This window comes from Prionailurus bengalensis, chromosome E4 (genome assembly GCF_016509475.1).
Source record: "Prionailurus bengalensis isolate Pbe53 chromosome E4, Fcat_Pben_1.1_paternal_pri, whole genome shotgun sequence".
Lineage (NCBI taxonomy): Eukaryota > Metazoa > Chordata > Mammalia > Carnivora > Felidae > Prionailurus > Prionailurus bengalensis.
The window spans coordinates 8,049,025-8,067,685 of record NC_057360.1 but is presented as its reverse complement, the minus strand read 5'-3'; the positions used below and the strand labels follow the sequence as shown (position 1 = coordinate 8,067,685).

General features: G+C 40.1%; 1 protein-coding gene across 1 annotated transcript in view; it reads right to left on the bottom strand.

The window, feature by feature from the left end:
- Positions 1–5,393: 5,393 nt before the first annotated feature.
- FH (fumarate hydratase) overlaps positions 5,394–18,661 on the bottom strand; it is a 31,162-nt gene continuing 17,894 nt past the window's right edge. The window contains exons 6-10 of the mRNA XM_043569430.1: positions 18,460–18,625; positions 13,234–13,437; positions 11,172–11,299; positions 8,826–8,979; positions 5,394–5,768 (exon numbers count right to left, since the gene is read on the bottom strand). Coding sequence (XP_043425365.1) covers positions 5,626–5,768; positions 8,826–8,979; positions 11,172–11,299; positions 13,234–13,437; positions 18,460–18,625 — 795 coding nt within the window. The 3' untranslated portion in view covers positions 5,394–5,625. The remainder of the gene's footprint in view (positions 5,769–8,825; positions 8,980–11,171; positions 11,300–13,233; positions 13,438–18,459; positions 18,626–18,661) is intronic.

The window sequence follows — 18,661 nt, the reverse complement described above, 5'->3', positions numbered from 1 at the left end:
GAGAACAAACTGGTGATTGCCAGAGGGACGTGGGAGGGATGGGCAAAATGGGTGAAAGAGAGTGAGAGATACAGTCTTCTGGTTATGGAAGGAATAAGTCCTGGGGATGGAAAGCACAGTACAGGCATATAGTCAATGGCATTGTAATAGCGTTGGTGAAAGACCACAGCTGCACTGGTAGTGAGCACAGCATAAGGTATAGAGATGTTGAATCACTATAGTGTATGCCTAAAACCAATGTAACATTGTGTGTCAACTATACTCAAATTTAAAAATTAAAAAAAAAAACCACCTATCAAAGTTAGCTTGAATGGGGGCAAAAAGAGAAATTGGGTCAAAATACTACACATGTCAATACAAAAAATAATATTATAAGTATGCTCAATTTAACAGAATTTACTATGAGCTTATCAGGTGCGTCAGCAGCTATAGAGAGACTAATTGCTCAATTAAAAATATCATATAGTCTACAAAGGAGAGTAAATTTAAAATAGCAAACTTTCACATTTATTAACCATTAACACAAGTTTAAAGATTACAGACGATTTTGTGTAAAATTTGAAAATAATAAGACCCTACTGGAAAAAATACATTCCTAAAAAAAAAAAAAAAGTGACATTTTATTAGAGGAAGATAATCAGGAACTGACCAGGAGTGCCTGGGTGGCTCAGTCAGTTCAGGTCATGATCTCATGGTTCGTGAGTTCAAGCCCTGCCACATGAGTCTGACGACACGAGCTGTGGACATGAGCCCCACGCCGGGCTCTGCACTGACAGCTTGGAACATGCTTGGGATTCTCTCTCCCTCTCTCTGCCCCTCCCCTGCTAACATTCTCTTTCTCTCTCAAAATAAATAAACTTTAGAAAAAAAAAAACAAAAAACAAGGAACTGACCAAATTCTATGAATAGGTACCAAGAGTTTTTGCTTCTATTTTTAATGTTCAGAAAATCAGAATTGTTTAAAATTTTGCTTTTTAATGTACATACACATACATATGTGTTGTTTATTATTTTGGAGAGAATTCTACTTTTGAGATTAGCTTTTGAGTAGCACTATTTGTAGGCCCACCAATATGATAAAAATAATTGGTTCATAGACATTTCAAAAATTGTATAATTTTAATTATTTGATGGCCTCCTTTAATTCTACAAAGTGTTCCAGCTTGGTTGATAAATTACACAGCTGGACACTCTTGAGGGGAAAAATCGCCAACTCTGATCTCACCCCAGCCTCATCCTTTTAAAAATCAGTTCAGTATTTGACAATTGTGCCCATTGTCTTCAAGGAATGAAACGGAGAAGCTAACTGGGGCAGGCATTGTGCTGGGTACTTTATATACTCGCATGAGCCTAGGGATATAAGTATGAATATGTATCAATAGCTCCATTGTAAGGATAAGGTGATGGGTCTACAGGTCTTGAGTTGTGACCAGAAAGCCCCCCAGGAGGTAGCAGAGGTGGAACTGAACTCCACTGGATCTACCTGCTTTCTCCTCCTCCTCCTCCAAGTGCCTAGAATATGAGCCACTCCGATTAACCTCCATGCCCACATCTGTCTCCGTCAGTGGTTACCTCTCATTTTCCTTGTGTGTCTTGCTCGGCCATTCTCCATACAGCTTCGCATTTCACCTCTGCTTGAACATCTGATGTGATGAATAGCCCTGAGTTGCTGAAGAAAACATGCAGCTCTCATGAAGAGGTGAGAATTCCTTTCTCATCGGACTGAGGCAAAATGAATATTCTTGACCACAGATTCCTTTTTTTTTACAAATCATTCCTTTTTTTTTTAAGTTTATTTATTTTGAGAGAGAGAGAGAAAAAAAAAGAGCAAGCAGGGAAGGGGCAGAGAGAGGGGGAGAGAGAGAATCTCAAGCAGGCTCCGCACTGTCAGTGCACAGCCTGATGTGGGGTTCAAACTCACGAACCATGAGATGATGACCTGAGCCGAAGTCAGACGCTCAACTGACTGAGCCACCCAGGTGCCCTTGACCACAGATTCTTAAAGAGGAGGCTCATCAGTTAGAGTGTAGTGTTTGCATTAGGAAACCTTCATTCTCTCCTACCCTTCAGTCCCAGAGACCTCTCATTCCAGAGGCTCACGGGTGGATACGTTTGGTATCCACCAGTGAGCTTTTTGGTGCTCATCTTAGCAAACTGATCTGTAGCTGGGGACCCGTCTCCAGTCTGGGGGAAAACCCTGAAGTGCAGGGTGGGTGCAATGTTGGCAGAGGTCTCCAGGATGATCAGAAGATACCAACACAGTGGCCTCAGCTGTCTGGCGTGACAGTGTTGCATATGCTCTGCCTCTCGACATCACAAATAGCAGACAAGAATCAGCAGCTTCTTTCTCCTCACCCAAACTGCAGGTGGGAGCAGCTTGAGATCAGTCGCTCAAAAGCCAGTTACTGAATGTAAATTTAATAAACTTGCTATTTAAAAACCTCTTTTTATGACGCAGTATGCAATTAGGAGCTTTTCTTCCAAAGTTTAAGGAATTATCAAAGTATAATTGACATGCAATATCCTGTTGGTTTCAGGTGTACATAATGATTAAACGTTTTCATATATTACAAAATGCTCCACACAAGTCTGGTTGCCATCTGTCACCATAGAAAGCTATTAAAATATTGCTGACTATATTCCCTGTGCTGTACATTGCACTCCCATAACTTATTTATACTTGGAAGTTTGTACCTCTTAATCCCTACCACTAAATTCATTCTAGGTTGCCAGTTTTAAGCTTGTATCTTTCAAAACATGTATTAAATTTGTCTCTTCCAGATTTCTTGCTGTCATAGTTATAAAGCAAAAGGACAAATGAAGACATGTAAGAAAAGCCATAGTCAAGAACATGGTCTTTAAAATGTTTGAGTATGAAATATTCTACCAAATTCTTCTGAACATATTTTTTTTCCTGTCAACCAAATTAGTTTATTAAGTGAGCAAATTTAAATTTACCTTGTGACTATGAATTTCCCTAATGCTTCTGTGGGTCAAATTGGTGGTAGTTCCAGGTGGATCATGAATCCCTTGACTTTCTTCTCCTGAAATTAGTTTCTCAAGATAGCCTTTCGTCATTCTACAGGCTTCTGCACAATCACATGTGCACAATCCATGGATTGTTTTTGTGTCCATTTTAAACACATTTACCCACCACGTTTGTCAGTCCTTGCCCCTCGTCAGGTTTATCCAGTACAAATCTTTGGACATGTTGCTGGGAACAGGTCACTGCAGGCAGGAGCACCTGTGCTTGACTTCATGTTTCACGAACACTTTTCTGCTCCCGCTCACACGGAGGGCATGAGACAGCTCACAGTTTCAATTCATCAAGTCACTGCAACTCCAGGACGCCATGCATACACCAGGAAGTAGTGAAGCCTAACTGAATGGTGAGCACCTCCAAAGAGAATATTTTTCGGATTTGAGTTTTTCAGTCTCAACACTATTGACATCTTGGGCTGGAAAATCCTTTGTTGTAGGGGCCTGCCCTGTGCCTTATAGGATGTTCAGCAGCATCTCTGGCCTCCACCCACTCCATCTCTGGCCAGTAGCACCCCGTCTCCAGTCATCAGAACCAAAAAGGTCTCTAGATATTGCTGAATGTCCCATGGAAGACAAAACTCCCCAGTGTAAAAACACTGAAGTTGACTTTCAGTACAACCCTTCACCAGGGAATTCTAAAAACCTTACTTAGGATTACATCAGAAAGCAGTTTTCTTTCCTTCACAAACATCAAAGAAGGCAGTCAGCTCACAAGATTCAGTGACGACTTAAGTCATCAGGACATGACGATTTATAACATGTCATTCAGGATATGGTAGACAGGTGTACATAGACTGAGACTAGGAACTCAAACCACTATTGTCCTTATTATGTAACTGGTTATGTCTCTAGTTGAGCCCTTAAACAACAGCCTATCTAGATGGAAGACGCCTAAGAAAGAACATCCAACATCACGAAGTTCCACAACTACAGATCGGTTGCCCATTTGGTTGTTGGCTTTCAGGTACCGCTAAGCAATTTGATTTTATGTTTTCCAATAAAAATCTTTTTTTTTCCCCAACAAAACAAAGAGAATGGGCGCTTTGTTTTAAAGCAAACTGCACAAACACCACACCATCCCCGTGTGAAGAACACTGGCAGAAACAGTCACTGATGGGCTGAAAAGTAGATCCTATAGGTTCCACAGTTGCATGAAGAAAGCTTTGAGGGGTGCCTGGGTGTCTCAGTTGGTTGGGCATCCAACTTCGGCTCAGGTCATGATCTTGTGGTTTGTGAGTTTGAGCCCCGCGTCTGGCTCTGTGCTGACATGTCAGAGCCTGGAGCCCGCTTCAGATTCTGTGTCTCCCTCTCTCTCAGCCCCTCCCCTGCTCGTGCTGTCTCAAAAATAAACATTAAAAAATTTTTTTAAACAGCTTTGAAATCCTTTTTACAGCTAAAAAAAAAAAGTGTCCACTCAAGTTTAAGAGATTAGTTAGAAGAACATAATCTCACCTTTCATCACAATGTTTCTAGAAGTTTTAATTACAATTTTACATGCTATCTACACTGCCATCTAAATACTACAGAGAGTGGGAGCTGATGGCCAATTTTCCAGGAATAAATATCAGGGGTAAGTAAAAAACACAGTTGATAGAGATGCGAGATACTTTAACCAGTGGGACTGTCTCTCCACAACCCTGTCATTTATCATGAGAGAAAGTGCAAGAAAGAACAAAACAGTTAGCTCCCTCCACAATGGAGGTTGATTGAGTTAAATAGCACCTTTAGCTTCAGGTTTAGAAGCTAAACCTGGATCAATCTGGCCTGGATCTCCCTAGAACTGCTTGTTCAAAATCCCCTGTGGTTGTTTCGAGCAAATTCCTGCTGAAAAGTCCCGGCAGTGGTGCGCAGAGACCAGGGGGCAGACTCACTTTCCCCACACCCTCCTCACTTCCCAAGTTCAGGCCTGTACCCTGGTCCTTTCTAATCCACATCCTAGAATTCCTGACCCATAGTCTGCAGCCTTTCTGTGGTAATTCAACTAAGGCCAGGTGTGTGTGTGTAATCAGCACACGGAATACATGTGCCCAGTTTTTTTTAACCTGTCCTACTTCCTAATAGACACATATATGCACATGCGCACACGTACACACAGACACTGACATCCCCACATAGTAGGCCCAGTGCTTGGTTACCTTATGCCCCCAAATCACAGGAAAATAAGAGATGTCTAAGTATATCATTACGAATCAGATAACAAGTACCTTTTCACTACAGGGGAATTGAAAACACCAGCTAAAAAAATTAAAACTCTTTAAAAATTGATACAGAATTTTTATAAAATATATGAATAAACACAGTCACAAAAATGAGATTCAACGACAATTAACATAAAAGAAAAAATGAGTCTGTTTGACTTCATACAATTTAATTATTTCATTTTACCCTTTTCAAATTCACTTTGGACCAAGGGACATCCCAGGGTTTTACACACCGATCAAAGAGCTCTGCTAGAGACAGTCAAGTTCAGGAGCGGTTTCCTTTCACATTCATCCATTTTTGCTTAAGAAATAAAAGGAGTCTTTTTCATTTTTTTTTTTTATTTTATAGAACATAATTTTTTTTATTATAAATTCATTTAAATCACTTTGGACCCAGCATGTCCTTAGGTTTTACCCACTCATCAAACTGCTCTGCTGTGAGATAGCCAAGCTCAATGGCAGTTGCCTTTAAGGTTGATCCATTTTTGTGTGCTGTCTTAGCAATCTTGGCTGCCTTGTCATACCCTGAAGAAAAATAACACAGGCAACGTAGGAGTTAGTAGTGAAATTTGGTTTTCTAAAGCAAAAGATAATCATTATTTACTTGATACTGAGGCTACTGACATCCAAAATAACATTTTTAATCTTAAAAATATTTAACAGTGATCATCTTCAGAGTTATGTTTGGTACAGGATAAAACCGTTACTTTTCTTAATACAGACTTCACCATACCTCACTTTGGACAACAGATTTGTTACTAATTGTAGTTGCCAATGTCAATAGATTTTGGGTTCCCCTGTGTAGCTCTCTGGCTGAATTCTAGTGTATAAAAGTTTCATTTTTTATTTTTTTTAAGTTTATTTATTAATTTCGAGACAGAGAGTATGTGAGTGGGGGAGGAGCAGAGAGAAAGAGAGACTCCTAAGCAGGCTCTGCACTACCAGCACAGAGCCTGACACGGGGCTCAAACCCACAAACCATGAGATCATGACCTGAGCTGAAATCAAGAGTCAGACACTTAGCCAACTAAGCCACCCAGGCACCCATAATGTATAATAATTTTTAAATGATCAAAACATTATTACCAATCTCAATATTATACCAAAGAATAACTCAGATATTTTTGCAGGGGGAAGAAAAAGAAAATATAGCACCAAGACATGAAAAAACATCTGAGTAGTAGAAATATGTGTTGTTTCTAACATGTTTAACCAGAAGCGATCTCTGCACCAAAGCATAACCAGCTAACTGCTGCTGTGCCACCAGCAAACAGCACTGTGCAGGAGCTGCAGGGACTGGCTCTCAGTGGGAGGCAGGGGAACGAGGGCCTTGGGGAGGGATGCACCTGCCAGCTGCTTCCAACAGCACCTCTCTACGTGCTTCTCTACGGGCAGTGCCTGGTACCCTGACCTCTTCCCAGAAGCCACAAGGACGCAGTGGGGAAGTTTCAGCACAGATGGAATCATGTACTAAGACCCAGGTACGTTGTCTGCTTCGATCATTTGCTTCTGGAATGAACAAAGGGGCAGGGCAGCTTTTCAAGCTGTCTGCACTTAACACAATTTTTAAAAAAGGTCAGAAAGCAAAACAAGAAAAAACAGAAAAAAACAAAAATGAAACCAATGAAGGAGGAAAAAAACCCAAATACCCCCAGATCAGAGGACTTTGGTCAAAGGAACAAAGCTTCCTGAGGCAACACTATTGTGAAGCTGGCATGTAACCAGTAACCATCTATGAACTAATTAGGAGCCATTTTTTCACTCAACTGAATTTGTAAATACTAAACATACTGAACAGGGTGCTTACTGATTAGAGGAACTTTGAGGAAGAATGTTCATCAAATGTTCAGGGTCAATATAGGAACTGTGTACATTTATTTTGATGACATTCGCGTCTAAGCCTTATGCTAACCATTCAGTTCTTCTCTTCAAGTCCTACAAAACCCTGTTCCCACCCAGCCCACCACATAATAAGCACACAGACAACCCAGGACATGCAGCTGCAAGGCTCACGCTGCACCAGCAAGGTGTGGTTTATCCTCGCACGGCCTTTACCTCACAGAACACGGATTCCAAAAAAGACTAACCAATCGTCCAGCTTTAAGTGCACCTCTAGCTTCAGTGTTTTGGCAACAGGTTCTGAAGTACAGATGTGAGGGAACATTTCTCACATAAGCCTCTGGGATCCCCCGTGTAGCTCTCTGGCTGAATGCTAATGTACAACGATTTTTTAAATGTTTATTTATTTATTATGAGAGAGAGCGAGAGAGCGCGAGGATCCCAAGCAGGCCCCATGCTCAGCGCAGAGCCCAATGTGGGGTTCGATCCCATGACCCTGGGATCATGACCTGAGCTGATATCAAGAGTTGGGCACTTAACTGAGCCACCCAGGTGGCCCATGTACAATAACTTTTAAAGGATCAAAATATTACCAATCTCAACACTACATCAAATAATAGGCTATATCACATTGGGCTCAGAGTTACCTGAAGCAGTCAAATGAGTTCTTACTTTACAAAACTGAAATTATATGTTGATGTGAGGCCAATAGTAGAAAATCTGCCTTGGAAGTTCAGCATTATAGAAGAATTTTTTTTTAATTTTTTTTAATGTTTATTTTTGAGAGAGAGACAGACAGAGCACAAGGAGGGGAGGGGCAGAGAGAGAGGGAGACACGGAATTGGAAGCAGGCTCCAGGCTCTGAGCTGTCACACAGAGCCCCATTCAGGGCTTGAACCCACGAACTGTGAGATCATGACCTGAGCCAAAGTCGGGCTCTCAACCAACTGAGCTACCCAGGGGCCCCATATAGAAGAATATTTTAAACAGCAAACATATCATGCCAAATGACTACATCAGAACCGGTTTTAAAACAGAAAATCAACCAATATGTTAACAACCTCAGCTTAGCAGAAGATGGGAAAAGGCTTTTAAGACACCATAATGTAATGCAATGAATGTGTCAAGACCTACAAGTCAGACGAGTATCTTTGGTGAGGATCACTGGGGTCAGTCTGCAATCCAAGTCGGTATGTTTGAATACATAATAAAATATTTGCAATTCTAGAAAAGGCTTGCAATAGAAGAGTCACAGTTTTAGATAAAATATTTGCATTTCCCCCCCTTTCCCTACAAGCAATGAATACTTAGTCCTTTTTCTTTTGTTCTTATTGGTAGCTTTCCACTTCTGAATTGAATAAAACAAGAAAATCAAAGTGTAGTAGGGCCTCTAGAGAAGGCAGAAAAATGAGTTCATCCCACACTGCTAATCAGCCAGTGCCACCTAGTGACGTTACCAAGTGAGGGCCAGGCGCTGCACAGAGCATTAAGCATCTCAATTCCATTAAGATTCATGGAAGTTTGAACTTCTGAGTTTACCACATTTCAAATAAAATGAAACCTAACAGACAGCATACTAATATATAAACAGTGTCTTTCAATGCAATTTCAAATATTTTATGAGATTTTACTGAAACAATGCCCAAAAGGAATTTGCTGTCCACCTTGATCCAATAATCTCTTAAAAATATTTAGCTTTTAAATTTTGTATTCAAAATGACATTATTATTCCTTAAACCTTACCTATATGAGGATTAAGAGCTGTCACCAACATTAGAGATTCGTTCATCAGCTTGTTTATTCTCTCTGTGTTGGCCTGGATTCCCACAACGCAGTTTTCTGTGAAGGAAACGCACGCGTCCCCCAGCAGCCTGGCTGAGTGTAACACATTTTTAATCTATGAGGGGAGTAGAACATGGGGAGGAGGAGGGAGGGAGAGACACAGAAGAGAGAGGCTTATTAACCCTAACGTTTTTTGTTCACTAGCATATATTATTTGCTGGCTCATAAATGAATACGTAATTTGATAAACAGCACTCCTACAACTTGTAAAGCACTATATCCATGGAACATTTGAGGACACTGAAATCTAAAAAACATAAAAGCCATAAATACAAATAAACTGAAACACAAGAGACCCTGTAGTGTGATAAAACATGGGTGTGAAATGTTAGCACAGAGAAAGAGGAATTAATCCCAGTGGTAGGAACTGGTGAAGTCCTATTTGATGGAGGGGACTCAAACAACCAGAGATGGAAAAAGAATCCTCCGGAAGAGAAGCAAAGATGCAAATGTTAGAATGTTCACCCTGTTGGAAGCAGTGAATGAAGTGAGGACTTCCCAGGTCTCACTGATCACATTTTTTATGCTTAACAAAACAAATATTCCTCAGGAACTTTAAAATGACCTTTCACACATTATTTTATTTTATTTTATTTTTTTAATTTTTTTTTCAACGTTTTATTTTATTTTTGGGACAGAGAGAGACAGAGCATGAACGGGGGAGGGGCAGAGAGAGAGGGAGACACAGAATTGGAAACAGGCTCCAGGCTCCGAGCCATCAGCCCAGAGCCTGACGCGGGGCTCGAACTCACGGACCGCGAGATCGTGACCTGGCTGAAGTCGGACGCTTAACCAACTGCGCCACCCAGGCGCCCCCACACATTATTTTAAAACCAATGTAAAATCAGTTAGTTTTTTAGTTTTAGCATGTTTTTCCTTTTTGGTAACATTTCTAATATGTATAAAGCTATAGTCACATCCTACTCTCTTTTGTTCTAAAACATCAGGATCTGAAAACTATACTCCCAACAATGGACTCTACTAGAAGGCACAGAACCTCATGGTTAAATCTGATACTAATGACTTTAATGTAAGGCAAATTTGATTACCCTGATGTATTTTCTAGTAAAGACAAAAAAAAAAAAACAAAACAGATTTTTGTGTTTTAACATAAAAAGATTAGCAAGACATTTGTTGCACACCTCTATTTGCCAGGCAGCTCGTATTGTTTGGAATCCAACAGGAAAGCAAAAGCTTACATGTGCGAGTTCTGCTTTGGCCTTTTATTTCTCACAAGAACGTACAGGCCTTGAGGACAAATAAATATCTTATCTTCCTTATTATTCTACCACTGGTACTCAATACAGTGCCTGATCTAGATTTGACAAATACACTGAATGAATAGTCTTAATATTTGTCATTTGCATGTTCTTATCAAATTAAAACCAGACTTTATACCAGATACAAACTGGAAATGAGCCCTTAATATATTTTAGATATAACACTTTACACTAGTAACAGACTCCACGTGACGACAGCCCTGTTATCCGAAGCAGAGGAAAATGGATGAAAGATGATGTCACCTCATTCCATCTTCATGAAGATGAAGTAAAAGAACGATTTTTAGACACACGAATGTTTTCGAGGTCTGTGGAAGAGGGAAAACAGATGAAGGAAAGCCAGAGAGGGACAGAAGGGCATGGGAGGAGGATGCTGAGGACGCCAAGCAGAAGGGAGTCATGGCCAAGCTCAGAGGTCAGCAAGTCTATGGGCTTGCGGGGGTTCCAAATGACCAGGGGAACAGTTCAAGCACAAGTGGGGCGGGGGGAAGCCAGGAGTAATGAATCTGCCTGAAAGTGAATGTGGGTCATTCCTCTAAAAGACTGAACTTGAGAGAAAAAAAAAGCAGCAGCATGAGGAGGAGACAGTTGAGGGACAGCCTGAGGAGACCTGACTTCTTTCTAGCCACTGGCATCCTCACTGGTGAGGGATAAGGAAGAAACCCACACCCTATTTCCACACTTTTTCTTCCTATTAAATAAAGCAAACCATCAAATTACTTGAGTTAAAAGTCACCTAAAAGTCATCAAATTACTTGAGCTAAAAGTCTTCTAAAAGGGCTAGTCACACTTCCCCTAGGCTTCCTTCCAGGCTTAATCTGCTAACATCAACATATGCTTGACTTCCAATTGCTACTTCTATCATCCCAGTACCTAATGTGAAACCTCCAAAGACTTTTATGAAAGAAAAAACAATACACTTAGATTTCAGTCAAAAAAAAAATTAAAAATCAGATTTAAAGCTTACCATCATTGGCTTGAAAACATTCAACTCAAAATGTCCGTTGCTGCCTCCAACGGTAACGGCGACGTGATTCCCCATGACCTGGGCTGCAACCATGGTGAGCGCTTCACACTGCGTAGGGTTCACCTTGCCTTCAAGAAAGCCACCAAGGAAAGACTCACATCAAACAAGGTCGTGAGCAGCTGCACCAGTTTGCATTCCTACCGACAGTGCAAGTTTATATACACAATGGAATACTACGTGGCAATGAGAAAGAATGAAATATGGCCTTTTGTAGCAACGTGGAAGGAACTGGAGAGTGTTATGCTAAGTGAAAATAAGTCATATAGAGAAAGACAGATACCATATGTTTTCACTCTTATGTGGATCCTGAGAAAGTTAACAGAAGACCATGGGGGAGGGGAAGAGAAAAAAAAAGTTAGGGAGGGAGCCAAACCATAAGAGACTCTTAAAAACTGAAAATAAACTGAGGGTTGATGGGGGGTGGGAGGGAGGGGAGGGCGGGTGATGGGTATTGAGGAGGGCACCTGTTGGGATGAGCACTGGGTGTTGTATGGAAACCAATTGAACAATAAATTTCATATTTTAAAAAAAAAATGCTCGTGGCTTCAAGATTAGGTATTATGTCAAATTATCAAGAAAAGAAGGAAATCTGACTTCATTAAATAAAGCAAGACATATAAGAAAGCAAGTGTCCAACCATCAGTGCTGATGCAATGAAGCAAACCAACCAAATAAGGAAGGACAGGTTGCCACAGACCATGAATGGTTCAACAGCTAATGTGTGAAGAGTTGGGCAACCGCACATTGAGTCCAGCCCACCCCATCTTCTCGGCTTTCATTCATCATGGACATAGTTACGAAGCCAGGCACTGAACATGCAACAGTGGGTGAGAAAGGTGCAGCCCTGCGCTGCAGAACTTGGGAGGCCAAGCAGAGACAGCAGGCAGCTACAGGACCTGAGGGGTAAATACAGAGAAGCAGGCTGCTATGGGAACTCTTAGCACCTCGCTGACACTTGGGAGACTGCTCAGAGGAAGTGGACGTTACACTGGAATGTTCCTATTCGTCTTGAGTCCCCAGAGTCCCAGTACCCTGGGAGCACCCCTCTGACGAGCTCAGGTGTGAACCTGACATACCAGGTTCTGCCGACCAGTACAAGGCAACACACTGGGAAGGTTACTTCCTCATCTGTGGATCTGGGTTTCTCTTTTCTAGGCAATCACCTTGCATTTGCCATCAACTAAACTCAAGTCATTTTTGAACATGAATTATTTTAAAATCAGATCTCTTCTCATTCTGTACACATGTGTAGATTTAAAAGAATCAACACTCAGGTCTTTCTTCTTCACTATTAGAAGTCACCTTGTCAGTTTTAGCCCAACACACAGAGGCCTCAATTCTGGCGTACTGCTGTTTCCTTACCTGCTCATGTGACCCACACGTATTCTCTGCTTTCACCCTCAGTCACCAGGGAAGTGGTGAAGTGGCAGAGACCTGCGGCCTGCTACTGAGACATGCCTCCAGTCTGAAGTCACCTCCTTATTGTCACTTAAGTGTCACTGTTCACCCACTACATTCGTCTAACAGAGCTACCAACACTTCCCCTCAGGATTCAGTGAATGTCACATGAATCTGTCAAATGGCTTCCTAGAATCCAGACATCCAAAACCTGTGTAACTTCCCTTACTGAACAGGCCAAAACCCCAAGCAGAAAATGAAATAACAGGCAACTGGAATAATTCATTTTTATTCAATCCAGGCTGACCACTTTCACAGCTGGTTTCAGAATTCTTCTGGCTTTGGATTGTGAAAGAGAGATTCCTCTATTCTCTAATGTAGGAATCCACATACATGCTATTAAAATTCTCTTTTCCTATAATGTTGGGTGATGTTCCCCAATTCTGATCAAAGGTGGCCCACAAAGATATTCTGAAATAACTGTGCCACACACGTCTCTATCTATGTTTGGGATCACGCTTAACACAAGGAGACATGCTCTGTTCATGAGAACACCTGGGTCCCTGTCAAGTTCCAGCGCTTATCTTTACCAGCTAGTCATTACCTGGCATGATACTACTTCCTGGCTCATTTTCAGGCAAGATCAGCTCTCCCAGACCTGAGCGTGGACCAGAACCCAGAAAACGAATATCGTTTGCTATCTTCATCAGACTGCAGGCGGTGGTATTCATGGCTCCACTGAGTTCAACCAAAGCATCATGAGCAGCCAGAGCTTCAAATTTATTTGCAGCTGTGACAAAAGGCAACCCTGAAGAAAAAAATAACCCTATGAGTTATCGTCTAAAATTAAATAGTTTTCTAATTTCAGCAAGATAAATAGAAAGTTCCAGGATATGAAAAGCAAAAACAGAATAAACATATTTACCATTGAAATAAATGTCTCTCAACCATCCATTGATTTTGCCGGCTTTGAAAATGGGTATTCAGAGTTAAGATGGCAGGACCCTAAGCTTGTCTTGTCCCACAAACACAGCATGATAATTATCAAATCATTCTGAACACCCAAGAAATCAATCCGAGGTCTGAGAGAATAAAAACTGCAAGTCTACAAGTACAAAAGCAACCACCTTTTGGAAAGTAGGAGGTGCGAGGGAGATAGAACTATGGATACGGCAGCAAAGAGGGAGCCCTGCTTACAGAGGCTACCACAGCGGAGCGAAAAACCTGAACTCTTGGAGTCCGCTACTGTGGGGGAAACAGATAAGGAAAGAATCCTGAATGTAGCAAGGGAAAAAAAGTCCTTAATCTACAAGGGAGGACAGATCAGGTTCGCAGCAGACCTATCCACAGAAACTTGGCAGGCCAGAAAGGAGTGGCAGGGTATATTTAACATGCTGAATGGGAAAAATTATGCAGCCAAGAATTCTTTATCCAGCACGGCTGTCATTCAGAATAGGAGAAGCAGAGTTTTCCAGACAGACAAAAATTAGCAGAGTTCATGACCACTAAACGGGCCCTACAAGAAATTTTAAGGGGGGCTCTAAATGGAGGAAAAAAAGACTACAGGTAACAAAGACTAAAAAGGGTCAAAGAGCATCACTACAAACACCAGCTCAGGTAACACAATGGCACTAAATTCTATCTTTCAATAATCTCTCTGAATGTAAATAGACTAAATGCTCCAATCAAAAGACACAGGGTATCAGAATGGATTAAAAAAAACAAGATCCATCTATATGCAGCCTACGAGAGACTCACTACTATTGACCTAAAGACACCTGCACTGAAAATGAGGGAGTGGAGAACCATCTATCATATTAATGGACACCAAAACAAAGCCAGAATAGCCATACTTATATCAGACAAACTAGATATAAAAACGACTGTAACAAGAGATGAAGAAGAGCATTGTATTATAATTAAGCGGTCTATCCATCAAGATCTAACAACTGTAAATATTTATGCCCCCAATTTAGAAGCCCCAAATATATAAATCAATTAATAATAAACATGAAGAAACTTACTGATAATGATACAATAACAGTAAGGGACTTTAACATCCCACTTACAACAATGGACAGATCTAAGCAGAAAATTAACCAGGAAACAATGGCTTTGAATGACACACAGACCAGATGGACTTCACAGATCTATTCAGAACATTTCATCCTAAAGCAGCAGCATATACATTCTTTTTGAGGGCCAAGGTAACATTCACCAGAATAGATCACATACTGGGTCACAAATCAGCCCTCAACAAGTACAAAAAGATCAAGATCAAATCATGCATATCTTCAGACCACCATGCTACGAAACTTGAAGTCAACCACAAGAAAAATCTGAAAAACCCTCAAATACATGAGGTTAAAGAATACCCTACTAAAGAATGAATAGGTTAACCAGAAAATTAAAGAGGAAATAAAAAAATGCATGGAAGCAAATGAAAATGAAAAGACGAGTCTAAAACTTTTGGGATACAGCAAAGGTAGTCCTAAGAGGGAAGTATATTGCAATACAGGTCTACTTCAAAAAGAAAAGTCTCAAATAATGGTGCCAGAAAAGGAACAGAAAATAAAGCCTGAAGCCAGCAGAAGAAGGGAAATAATAAATATTAGGGCAGAAATAAACAATATAGAAACACAAAAAAACAGATCAACAAAACTAAGAGCTGGTTCTTCGAAAGAATTAATAAAATTAATAAACCCCCAACCAGACTTATCAAAAAGAGAAAGGACCCAAATTGATAAAATTTTGAATAAAAGAAGAGAGATCACAACTACCACCACAGAAATACAAATAAGAGAATACTATGAAGAATTTTATGACAATAAACTAGGACAAATTCCTGGAAACTTACAAACTACCAAAACTAAAACAGGAATAAATAGAAAAATTGAACAGACTGATAACCAGCCAAGAATTTGCATCAGTAATTTAAAATCTCTCAACCAAGAAGAGTCCAGGGCCAGATGGCTTCCCACAGGAATTCTACCAGCATTTAAAGAAGAGTTAATACCTATTTTTCTCAAACTGTTCCAAAAAAAAGAAATGGAAGGAAAACTTCCAAACTCCTTCTATGAGGCCAGCATTACTTTGATTCCAAAAACAAAGACCCCACTAAAAAGGAGAATTATAGGCCAATATCCCTGATGAACACAGATGCAAAAATTCTCAATAAAATACCAGCAAATCGAATTCAACAGTACATTAAACGAATTATTCACATGGTCAAGTGGGATTTATTCCTGGGCTGCAGGGTTGGCTCAATATTCACAAATCAATGTGATACACCACACTACGAAAAGAACCATAGAATACTTTCAGTAGATGCATAAAAAGCACTTGACAAAAGACAGCATCAATTCTTGAAAAAACCCTCAACAAAGTAGGGATAAGATGAAACATACCACAAGATCATAAAGGCCATCTACAAAAGACCCACAGCTAATATCATCCTGAGTGAGGAAAAACTGATAGCCTTTCCCCTACAATCAGAAAGAAAACAAGGATGTCCACTCTCACCATTTCTACTTAACATAGTGCTGGGAAGTCTTAGCTTTAGCAATCAAACAACAAAAAGTAATAAAGGGCATACAAACTGGAAAGGAAGAAGTCAAACTTTCACTATTTGCAGACAACATGAAATCTGTTGCATCTCTATACACCAAACATGATGCAGCAGAAAAAGAAATTGAAGAATCGACCCCATTTGCAATTGCACCAAAAACAATAAGATACCTAGGAATAAACCTAACTAAAGAGGTAAAAGATCTGTACTCCGAAAACTATGAAACACTTATGAAAGAAACTGAAGTGGACACAAAGAAATAGAAAAGCATTCCCTGCTCATGGACTGAAGAAAAATCATTGTTAAAATGTCTATACTACCCAAAGTCATCTACACATTTAATACAATCCCTATCAAAAATACTAAGGGCATTTTTCACAGAATTAGAACAAACAATCCTAAAATTTGTATGGAACCACGAAAGACTCCAAATATCCAAAGCAATTCTGGAAAAGGAAAACAAAACTGGCAGCATCCACGATTCCAGATTTCAAGCTGTGTTACAAAGCTGTAGTGATCAAGACAGTATGGTGCTGGCACAAAAACAGACACTCGGATCAATGGGACAGAACAGAGAATCCAGAAATGGACTCACAACTATAGGGTCAAGTAATCTTTGACAAAGCAGGAAAGAATATTCAATGGAAAAAAGTCTCTTCAACAAAGGTGTTGGGAAAACTGGATGGCGATGTGAAGAATGAAACTGGACCCCTTTCTTACACCACATACAAAAATAAATTCAAAATGGATGAGAGACCTAAATGTGAGACAGAAAACCATCAAAATTCTAGAGGAAAACACAGCCAGCAACCTCTTTGTCCTCCATGTAGCAAGTTCTTACTAGACAAGTGGCCGGAGGCAAGGTAAATAAAAGCAAACATGAGCTATTGTGACTTCATCAAGATAAAAATCTTCTGCACAGGGAAGGAAACAATCAACAAAACTCAAAGGTAACCTACCAAATGGGAGAAGATATTTGCAAATGGTATATCAGATAAAGGGAAAGTATCTAAAATCTATCATGAACTTATCAAACTCAACACCCAAAAAATAAATAGCCCAGTTAAGAAATGCGCAGAAGACATGAATAGACGCTTCCAAAGAAGACATCCAGATGGGTAGCAGATACATGAAAACATGCTCAACATCACTCATCATCAGGGAAATACAAATCCAAACCACAATGAGATACCACCTCACACCTGTCAGAATGGCTAAAATTAACAACTCAGGAAACAGGTGTTGACAAGGATGTGGAGAAAGGGGAACCCTCTTACACTGTTGGTGGGAGTGCAAACTAGAGCAGCCACTCTGAACACTATGTAGGTTCCTCAAAAAACTAAACAAGGAACTAGCCTACAACCCAGCAATTGCACTACTAGGTATTTCTGCAAAGGGTACAAAAGTACAGATTTGAAGGGGTACATGCACCCCAATGTTAATAGCAGTATTATCAACAATAGCCAAACAATGGGGAGAGCCCAAGTATCCATCAAATGATGAATGGATAAATAAAGATGTGGTGTATATATATGTATATGTGTGTGTGTGTGTGTGTGTGTGTGTGTGTGTATCCCTACACACAACAGAATATTACTCAACCATCAAAAAAGAACAAATCTTGCCATTTGCAATGATGTGGATGGAGCTAGAATGCATTATGCTAAACGAAATAAGTCAATCAGAGAAAGACAAATACCATACGATTTCATTCATATGTAGAATTTAAGAAACAAAACAGATGAACATGGGAAGGGGGAAAAAGAGGAGAGTTTGTTCACAGAGAACAAACTGAGGGTTGATGGAGGGAGGTGGGTGGGTGGGGGATGGGCTAGATGGAGGATGGGTACGAAGGAGGGAACTTGTGATGAGCACCGGGTGTTGGATGTAAGTAATGAATCAATGAATTCTAACCCTGAAACCAATATTGCACTGTATATGAACTAAAATTTAAATGAAAATTAAACAACAGAAGAATAAAATGGGTATTCAAAACAGCTTTAAAGGGAAAATAATTGTAATACCACCAGAGAGTAAACAAGCTAGCACTGACAGATTTTAATTGCATACGGTATGAATCATAGGTGGGAAACTTTTAAAAGGCAAAAGGACTAACATTACCACTTCTAAAATAGATATAAAACACACGCTCGATGGGAAAATATTATTTTTAACTTTAAATTCACAAGAGTTTAAAGGAGAAACACCTAGAAAATATATGGACCAAAATAAAAAAGAGTCACAATTCATATTGTCACTAACCTGTGAGTGCAGCCACTTTTGCAGCAACCTTTTCTGCAAAGCCAATTCTAGTATTTAACCCAGTACCAACAGCAGTGCCTCCAGCTGCGAGCTCATAGATTCTTGGCATGGCGGCTTTTATTCTCGTCATTGCATATTTCACTTGTTGAACATAACCACTAAATTCCTGAAAACAGAAGGAAAAGAAGGTGAGACTATAGAA